The sequence below is a fragment of the Abrus precatorius genome, unplaced genomic scaffold, assembly GCF_003935025.1.
Source record: "Abrus precatorius isolate BTA unplaced genomic scaffold, Abrus_2018 Scaffold8, whole genome shotgun sequence".
Classification (NCBI taxonomy): Eukaryota; Viridiplantae; Streptophyta; class Magnoliopsida; order Fabales; family Fabaceae; genus Abrus; species Abrus precatorius.
The window spans coordinates 1393958-1404445 of NW_020874428.1; the positions used below are offsets into that span (position 1 = coordinate 1393958).

Below are 10488 nucleotides of genomic sequence, written 5' to 3' on the forward strand. Positions count from 1 at the left end.
TTAAAATGGATAATATTTTTTAATGTAATTATCTTTTTGATTAAAAATGAATGAAAAAGTGAAGAAAATAAAATAAAAAAAATAAAGAGATGAAGTAGTTTGTAGAAAATTAAATGAACTTCTTGTATTCCTAAAAATAAAATAGAATAGAATAGGAAAAGAAATCACCTTCAAAGCTTACATTAGAAACCAAGCTATTTGAACATTCCCTTCTCTTTTATGATGTTGCATTTAAAGTGATCACAAAATATTTGGACTAATACCAAGAAAGTATAAAATTTATATCATTTTAGTCCAAAATTGTTTAAGGAAAAGAATTAAAAGTTAAAGATTATTATGAACAAATTATTGTAATTTGGCCAAATCATTGTCTCCTCTTTGTTTACTGTTGTCAAGGGTTGAACAACATAAGAGTTGTGGAAGTGAATCAAAATATAACTTTTTAAAATTCTTTATTCTCAAGTTATTTATTTGTTTATATACATTAACAAAAAAAAGCTCTTTAAATTAAAACTTGGTTTTAACTTTGAAATAACAGATTTGCTTTGTTTAAAATTCATGAGTATCGAATAAAGTTCAATTTACAAAAAATAAAAAATTTAAATCCAACTCTCTCATTGTGTTTTCTACTTTTATGTTTAATTTGACATATTAGATTATTTAAAAATTTATTAAATAACTCATGTAACTTATAGCTTAATTCTAATTATAGATTTTAATATGATAGTTATTAATTATTAAAGATAGAATTGGTGGAGTCTAATTATAAAGTAAAGTAAAAAAGAAAGACTCTTTTCTTTTCCTTTAAAAAAACAAAGAGCAATTACCATATAAGAATTTGAGTAACTAAAAAAGAGTATATAGGCTCATTAGCTTTTCTCTACTACTGTTAGAGAGAGACTAATGGAAGAAGAAAGGGTTAAAATTTTCTTTAAGAAATAATACTATCAAGAAAGCATATCAAAGTTATAGATTTAAATAAATTCTCTTTGCATCTTAATTGTGTGAGTATCATAAAATTTAAGATCGCACAAGACTGTTGTAATTTTAGAATAAAGAACCTTTAAAACAACATTACAACTAATATAACAAACTTGTAAATATATATTATTTTGTATAATAAAAAATCATCAAAGTTTTAATTTAAGTCTATTTATATTATCTCGTTTTATTTTATAAAAACATTTAAGCAAGAATATAAAATAAAAAATTATTATCCTAATTTTTTGGATGATAAATTATTAAATAAATAAAAATAAAAGTAGCGATAATTATTTAAGAATACATATAATTAACAAAATTTTAAATTAAATATATCTTTTTATGTCATTTTACACTTATCAAAAAGTTCAATAGTTAATTTTATTTAACTGAGATAGTTCATTAATTTTACTTTACCAAATAAGTACATCTTGTTTTAGTTTAATTTTAATGATAGAAAGCATCAATCACTTTACTCTTCAATTTTAAAAAGTCTTCATTTTAGGTTTTACTTTGTAAAATTTTATTTATATCAGTCATTTTTACCCTATTTTTTGTTGATTTCTATAATAAAGAATGAAAATGAATATTATTTTGTAAAATTATAGATTTATGTAAATTTTTTTATAAAACTATAGATTAAAGACAAATAACGCTTATTATCTGAAAGAATAAAATGAATTTCCTATTTTCAAACATACCTACATCATTTTCAAATTGAACAAATTGTTACACAAATATAGGTTGTAGATGATATTAAAAAATTAAATTACAATATTTAATAGCTTTAATGTTTAATGGCTATTATATTGTCATGTATTTATTATATGATTAAAATTTGTTACTAAAAGTATTTATATAACAAAGTATCTAACATGTATTTTTAACATTATTTTTTTACCATTTTAGTTTTCATGAGAATCATGACTCATGTTATCTATCATATGTTATAAAAAATTAGAAACTATGATAGGCTTCAAACAAATAAAATTTAGACCTATAATGGTTCGTAAAACAGAAAACTAATTGGCAAAATAAAAATAAATTTTTAGTGTAGAGAATAAAAAAGTTCTAACTTATTGCATTAATTTCTATCAAGAGAAAATTAAAAAATATAGAAGTAGAAAGAAAATGATTGAAGCGTCCTTAATTCGAACATGAAAATATCACTATTTTTTCATTTCCATTTATTTATTTCACAGAAATATGAATTTAATGTCATTGACAATTTTTTTCAATAACAACAATTCTTTTGCATCTCTTCCATTATTATTATGTATCTTTCTTTATATCATTCATTCATCATCATCTTCTTCTTCTTCCCTTTTACAATTTTTCATTTTATGATTCACTTTACAAAACAATCATGAGGGAAGCGAAGGCCATCACTGTCCCACCCAAACCCATCTTAATGGTTGAAGAGGCGCTAGGAGAAGAATCTGCAGCAGGAGCTTCATCACCTATGGGACCTGGAGCAGGAGCCTCAGACACAGTTGGGCTTGTTGCTGTGCTGTCTGGGGCTTCAGCAGCAACAGGAGACTCAGCATCACTTTCACCAGAAGGTGAAGGCGATGTTGCTGTCTTTGAAGGAGCCTTGGCATCCTGTGTTGATGCCACAGGTGCCTTAGCATCCTTTGTCGATGCCACAGGTGCCTTAGCATCCTGTGTCGATGCCACAGGTGAGGGAGCTTTGGTATCCTGTGTTGAAGACACAGGTGCCTTGGCACTTTTTGCTGGGGCACTAGTTCCTTGTGGGGCTTGTGCAGCAACAGAATCAACACCAGGGGCAATGACGAGTTTTGTGACCTTGAGAATTGAGATGTTGTAGGGTTCAGTGGTGACAGTGTGGACAAGCTCAGCATCAATTGGAGCACCACTGACGGCAGAACCAAAGGCAATCTCACCCTCACCAATAAGTGCAACCTTGATAAAGCCTTGTTGGTTCACAGCAAGCCCTGACGCTTGGAAGAGGGTTGTTAATGGTTGGCCGGCACCTTGAGCTTCCATGAGCTTCTTCTCATCAAAATAGTCAAGGATCACATTAGTGCTAATGATGGCTTTTATGACTTCTGGGGACTTGCTAGAAATGGAAGAGATAGCACCATTGTCGACAGCAAGGAGAGTGATGGTGTTGCGACTATTGATTTGGTCTGCAAGCTTGGTTTCGGTGATGTATTTATTCAATGTTGAGAACTCTGGATATTTGCTCAACAAATTTGTTATGTCAAAGGCATGAATACCAGAAGAGAATACAAGTAAAAGAGCCAAGCAGAGAAAGGAAGAACTTTTGGAACTCATATTTTCACTAGTTCTTTTTCTGTGTTTTCTTTTCTTTCTTTCTTCCCTGCTGAAGTTTAATTTTCCTTTTTTTGTTATTTATTTTCCTTTCGGAATTTGTGTCCGAAACCAAGCCTTAAGAGAATGGAAGAATTGAGGGTTTTTTATATGTTTCGAGCCATGTGAAATGAATGGTTTAGATTTGTGTTTCAAAAACCAATTGATTTGGTAAACGGTAAATTGTGAACCTCTCTCTTCCTTGCTATTTGAAGAATGGTGTGAATGGTTCAGCATGGTTTGCATACTAATTCAATCAGAAGAAGAAAATTTGTATATTTTTAGGATGATAATGATCGGTGGTAATGTAATAACAATGTCATTTACTAAAATTAGGGTTTTGCTATATTTGTGCTTTCTCTTGTTTGCCACACAATTCCCTCACAAAAATCAATCTGCTATAATTATAGATTCAATATAACCACAATCGTGCCTTAAATAAGTATAGATAATATGTTGGGAATTCTAACTTTTCATATTCACGTTCTGTATAATTGTTGTTAGTTATAATTTCAATTTTTTAAAATTTAATAATACTATATTAATCAAAATATAAACATTTCATCAAATAAAAGTTTGTTTAATTTTATAGACATAATCAATTTGAATGAGATGAAATAGAGAAAATAAAAATTAAAAAATAAAAGAAATAGAGTAAAAATATGTTTTATTTGAATGAGTAACAATGAGAGAGAAAAGTGAAGAAAAATATATACTTCACATATTTGGATGACTAAAAATTAGTGTAAAAAAATAAGTGAATTGTACTAAAATTATTTATAATAATCATAACAATTTAATTTAAATTTTATTATAATATTTTAATAAAAATTCTTTTAAATATTCTATATTCTATGAAAACAATTGATGAAAATTATGCTTCATCCTTTAATTCACTGCTTCGATTTTTCTTTCTTGCATTTTCTTTACATCCAAACACGGCGTGAGAATCGAACTTTCAACTTAATTTGATGTTCAATGAAGCTTTTCTGTCGCTCATCACTAACAGATATTTCAACGAGTGATCCATATGTATTGACCTAACATTACCTTATTTATATTCCTAATTTTACCTTTTTATGTCAACTAATACCATTTGTTACTGTATTAAACGGTAACCTTATTATCATATATTTTAAAAGCATGTATTATATTAATTTTAAACTACACAGCTGAAATGTCAAATTATTTATATTTTACTAAAAATTACTGACAAATTCCCAGATAAATTTTTAAAAGTTTACCAATGAATTTCATAATTACAAACAAATTAAACTCGTTTATAATTTCTTTATCAATAAATCAATACAAACAAATTTTAAAATTCATTTATAAATGGACAAATTTTTCGTTCTATAATATTATAAACAAATTTATAAATAAATTTTTTTTTAATTTACAGATGATGTTTTCTATATGTAATTTAAAGACATATTTTCTTATTTGTAACATTATTGTGTTTCTTTTTTTTTTTATTTGTATAATTATTCTTCGTTACTCTTAATTATTACAAAAATTTGTAAATATAAAAAAATTATAAAATTTAAATTTAAAATTTAAAAATTATTTAAAAAATATTAAATTAAAATATCATTACAATTTAAGAAATAAACATCCAAAGTAATAATATAAAAAATAAAATAATAATATTTGTTATGAGTACTTAGTGTTTTCATTATTTGGAGCGACATCATTATCAGAGGAGGAAAATGAATTTGGCCTAAATATTAGTAGTATTAGAGCTAGTGAAAGAGAAGAAAAAAGTGCAAAACTATTCAATCTGATGAGTTCGAAGTATGTATGTATGCATTTCTCTATACATCATCAATGACACATTTTTTTCTATTTTTTTCTCCATTTACTTAGTCCACTTTTTTCATGCATTTTCTTAATCTTCTACATCTTAACATCTATTGATTTTGTTTTTGGTCTTCCATGATTGTAGACACTCCACCCAACTTATTTATGATTTTAAAGACTTCTTATCATTAGATACCAATATATTTTTATTCTCCTTTTTTTAATTATCCACTTAATTAATCTATTTTTTCAAGTCAATTATGGAGCACTTAATTATAATATCATGCCAATAATCTCATTCACTTTTTTCTTTATATATTTTTTTTGCACCCATCAAGAATGTGTTTTATATAAACAATAATATTTTTATTTAATCAAACAAGTTTTAGTGACTTACAACAAGCTAGTGATGCAAATAGCTTAAATAATAAAGAAGATTAAGTTACAATCCTAAAATATATTAATAAATAAATCATAAACATATACATTACAATTTTAAAATTGTTCTAAAGAGCATATACTTATAAACCTACAACAAACATATCTTACAATCTTTGTAAATAATACAAACAATTAGAGAAAGGACCTATACGTTCATCCTCCGATCATGCAATCTCTAGTTCTACAACTCTATATTAGATATTGTAAGTCTTTATTCTACATTAATAATTAAAAAAATTAAAAGTTAAAATATCATACTAAAAATACAATAATGTAATTTGTTTTCAAAATAGATGTTGCAGTGAGTAAAGAATTGAAGATGGTATATAAAGAGAGATGAGATAATTTATAGATATTTTATAATTTTTATGAAATATTTATTATTATTTTTATTTATTCTTAATGAATGAAAGTGGTAAAATAAATAAATTAAAATTAAAAGAAGTAAATATTGATCGTAGTAAAGTGTAATAGTATTAAATGAACGTAAAATTATTATATCATAATAATATTTAAAAAATAAAAAATAAACTAATTAACCATTTTTATTGGTTTGTATAACTTAATTGAAAGTGTCATACAAAAGGACTAGAAAGGGTGAAATATAAGTTAAAAAATCTCATTTTTTTAAAAAAAAGTAGAATACATTTGTAAGAAAAAATATCAGTATTTATACAAAGATAGAATACAAAATTTAATATACTTGTTATTCAGTTTAATTCAATTTTAAACATAAAAATTGAATCAAACTGTATTAAACAGTATACTTTTTTTAAAAATTATTTAATTATTTATATTGATTTAACAGTTTGAGTCAGATCATAAATACTTTTAACTTTGAGAAAGTCAATATGAAATAAAAATATTTTGTCAAGTATAGAAAGCAAGACCTTGGAGTAAATATCCTTTCCAACACCCCTTTTCTTGAAAAGATTGAGTAACCAAAATCATGTGATAATCGTCTATATTTTTACAAAAATGCATACATGTCATGTTACTACTCGGACCATGAAAAAATTTCTCCCCCTCTCCATGAAAAAAACATAAGCTGTACTCTTAACTCTCGTGGCCAGAAAAAAACCTCAGACCAACACTCTTGAATCTCTCTTCTTACAAAGAGACTCTTAGCAAATTCTATAGACAAAACTACTCACAACTCACGTAAATTAATTTAAACTTATTTTAATAAATTTCATAATTAAAGTCTTAGTTCAAACTATCATGCAAAAAAGAATATATTGAATACAAGCTTAATTAAACTTTATATTCAAATGCATTCTAAATGTAACGTTAACGACAATACCTTTACATAATTAAAAAAGTAATATCTTTAACTTTTTGAATAAGTAGAAGAGAAAGACAAATTAAGAACATATTTATATTAGATATTGATATTGATATACTCGGTGACATCTAATAAGAACATAAAATAGCAACAAAAGATGGATGGAAGCATAAGCATCCTTACGGAAATCACAAGCATTGACCATGTTGTTCTCGTCTAATTATCCAATAGAAAACATTAAAAAAGCAACAAAAAATTCATAGAAGCATTAGTATTCTTAACAAAATCACAAGTATTGATCAACATCTTGTAGTTCGACATCAAAACGCAAATGAAACCTAAGTGTAGTTTAGATAGAAAACCAAATCTGATGGTACTCCCCTGATATCCAAAATGACTGTCCCCTCTGAAGCAGTGCCACATACAACTGGTTAATACATTATACACAGGTTTACATTGTAGGACTTCAACCATTATCTCGCTTCACTTTCAAGAAAAGCCCTTGCAAAACATCTTAAGTCAACTAGTCTTTGATATCTCATCGATGATGTCCGAGATGACCTTTTCCATGTCTAGATCCTTCATTGGTTTAAATGGACGCTTCATGTCCTGGACACACAAATATAGTTCGCAAACCACATGCGTAGTATGAAAGCACAGATATCAAAACCAAAAAAGCTAGAAAGGACAGATACAAAGATTTGAGTTAAATGTTATCTAATGCCTTAAAACACGCTAGTTAAAAGATTAGGTAAAATATCATTAAAAATGTTTATCATATAGGGTACCATGATTTCTAAAACATATTCAATATAAACTATCTACTTGTTATTTCTCAACTAACACCCCAAAGAAAATTAGTTAACAAGATACATAAAATGATTGTATTTTCTCTTTCTTCAATATTTTGTTAACATCAATCCTAAAATGTTTACAATTAAGGCTACTATTAAATGCAACATAGCAAGATTTCTAGTGCATTTTTATACAGTTTTATACCTTAATAAGGGCACTAATTAACAAAATTCATATAAAAAAATTAAAGTTAATTTTATAATTTTGTTAACATCAATCATTAGACTTGATTTTAAACATTTAAATATTCATTACATTAAAGTATTAATTCTATTCTTTAACTCATGTAACATTGAAATAAAAAATTAAAAATATTATTTTTTTAATAAAATTATATCTAATAATATCAATGTATTATATAATTCTAAAAAACTTATCAAATATAACCTCTTATTTTATGGAAGAGTAATAATAACAACACACTCTTTGATACACATTCTCTAATAGATATCCCTAAAATTTATTAAAAACTACAAAAGTCATTAATTTAGGAGTGAGAAAGAGAAAGTATGAATTAGAGTGTATTAAAGAGTGAAAGTATAAATTAGAGTGTATTAAAAAGTGTGTTGCTAGCATTACTCTTTTATGCAATGGTACAATGAAAAAAAAAAAATTGATAGTTTAAAAGAAATCCCTTATATAGTTCCAACAGATAATTAACAATTTATAGCACACCAATTTCCAAATATAGCTCATTACCAAGAGACTAATGAACTTCTTGCCCTCTTGCTGTCGTATTTCAAAGCAACCTCTTCTTGGCTGTTCAATCAATTAGAAAAAGGGTCAAAGTTGGACCAATCAATATGTTGACATCAACAACAGAGCACCTTAAACAACAAACCAATCCAACAATGTATCATGAAATTCAATAATCATATTCATTGGTCAATTTTGAATCAGGAAACTTCTCAAAGCCACCCTCACCCAAAAAGCTACATTTGATTTTTCGTGGGCAAAGATTATTTCAAATAAAGAAAAAATAAACGCAAATTAGAGAATAGTTGAGGAATTAAAATTAAGAGAGTTTTACTAATACAGTCTAATCGCAATTCCAATAGATCTAAAATGAGATTCAATGTCAACTTTTTATTTATTAATTTTTTAATTAATCTATTAAAGGTTTAGCAAGAAAAAACAAAGATCAATATCCTCAAAGAGAGTTCCAAGTTCAACGAAACGATAACATAATCACTAGTTGTTTATGATACCTTTTCAGGGTTCAGAATCACAGTGATTCCACAACCCGCCTTCTCCAAACCTTCTTTCACCAGATTGGCCCTCGTCTTGAACGAGTTACATTGCTTACTAAAGCAAAACAAAGAAGCACATATAATACATCAGAATTTAATAACAATAATAATAATAACAACAACAAAAATAATAATAATTTTCCTTACTCATAAAAAAGCCAGAATCTTAGGGTTAACAAGTGTACCAAGTAAGAATAACATCTAAATCAAGCGCTTATTGCCTACCTTTAAGCATTCAACACCACCAAAGACAATGAAATTGAAAAGAAAGAAAAATGTTAATTTCAAATTTTAGAACAAAATTTAAAAAGCTAATAGTAATAATTTAATAAAAATAAATATTTTAGTATTTTTCTATATCTTTAATATAATAAAGATATTCTTTTTCGATAAAGACTTATTGTTTTTAGATATTTAAAATCAACTTAAAAAATTAAAATTGATAAAACTCAAATAATTTTTAACTTATACACCTAACACAAAATAAGAAATTAATAAATAATAATTTTTTATTAAAAACTATATTATTTAATACTATATTACTATCTAATACTTAAAGTCTAAGAGTACTATTTAAAAAATCAATAAATAATAAAGTATAAAAACATATTAAAATGCATAAAAAATAACAGAAATAAGTATTTTTCAACGTTTTTTTACTAAAAAAATTACTTTTAGTGCACCTTATAGCACTAATTATCATTTTCTTATCTAATAATTTTTTTATATATATAGATAAATAACCAACTAGTTATACACGTTTTATTTCCTCCTACTTATTTTTCTCTTCATTTAATCCCAAAATATGGTTGAATGTCGAAATCCATGTTTAAGTAAACCTTCACTTTTAGTAAAATCCTAACTAAGCGAATTAAAATATAAAATAAACTAATAAAAACCACAAACACAGACAAAAGATATGTTACTTTATTTTATTTTTATTTTTTTCATTTTAACGAAAGTAAAAAGAGGGCAAAATAGGGAAAAAAAAAGTCACAGACCAATGTTCAACAACGATAGCCTTGGTAGAAGCGTCTAGACCGTTGCCAGAAACGTTTCCTTCTTCTTCAACAGCGCCAGAACCTTCTTTCTCCTTTCTCTGCTTAGTTCCCTTTGCCTTCTTCGCCTTCTTCTCTTCCGGCAACTTCGCGAAGGCCTGAGGCTCGGATATCGCGGCGGCGGAACGCTTGGCCGACGCACGTGTGAGTCTCGCCGGAGGCGCCGTGGCTTCCTCCGTTTGTTGGGCTTTGCGTTTGGCGGGAGGCATTGTGAAGGGAGAAGGGGGTTTGTTATCGTTCTATGACTGTGACGATGAAGATGATAACGGAATGTGTGTGTGACTGTGTCTCGTCGTTATGTGTATAAGTGGGACATTTGATATTTATTGTGCGTCTTTTCAGTTTTGGGTTTTCCTTTCCCGCGCGTGTGGGGGGTTTTGAACGAACGGTGTGGATGGACTGTGAGTGTGATTAACAGTTCTGATCTCATGTCATAAGAACACGAGGGAGAAGAGTCGTAGATTTTATGGATGATTTGATGCAA

General features: G+C 27.1%; 2 protein-coding genes across 2 annotated transcripts; both read right to left on the reverse strand.

The window, feature by feature from the left end:
- Positions 1-2334: 2334 nt before the first annotated feature.
- On the reverse strand, positions 2335-3279 carry LOC113848472 (fasciclin-like arabinogalactan protein 14). The gene has a single exon (XM_027478000.1). The coding sequence runs from the start codon at positions 3277-3279 to the stop codon at positions 2335-2337; it is 945 nt and encodes a 314-aa protein (XP_027333801.1).
- A 3766-nt stretch (positions 3280-7045) lies between these two features.
- On the reverse strand, positions 7046-10286 carry LOC113847840. The gene is made up of 4 exons (XM_027477136.1): positions 9948-10286; positions 8905-9001; positions 8396-8455; positions 7046-7450 (listed from the first exon to the last, which is right to left on the reverse strand). The coding sequence occupies exons 1-4, from the start codon at positions 10211-10213 to the stop codon at positions 7361-7363; spliced, it is 513 nt and encodes a 170-aa protein (XP_027332937.1). The 5' UTR covers positions 10214-10286; the 3' UTR covers positions 7046-7360.
- Positions 10287-10488: the final 202 nt, after the last annotated feature.

Excerpts from the sequence above, each read along its gene's own strand:
- LOC113848472 (XM_027478000.1), bottom strand. The coding sequence starts at position 3,279 with ATGAGTTCCAAAAGTTCTTCCTTTCTCTGCTTGGCTCTTTTACTTGTA.
- LOC113847840 (XM_027477136.1), bottom strand. The coding sequence starts at position 10,213 with ATGCCTCCCGCCAAACGCAAAGCCCAACAAACGGAGGAAGCCACGGCG. Across the intron at positions 9,002-9,947 it reads GCTATCGTTGTTGAACATTG|TAAGCAATGTAACTCGTTCA; the intron begins GTCTGTGACTTT and ends GTTTTGCTTTAG. Across the intron at positions 7,451-8,395 it reads AGAAGTTCATTAGTCTCTTG|GACATGAAGCGTCCATTTAA; the intron begins GTAATGAGCTAT and ends TTGTGTGTCCAG.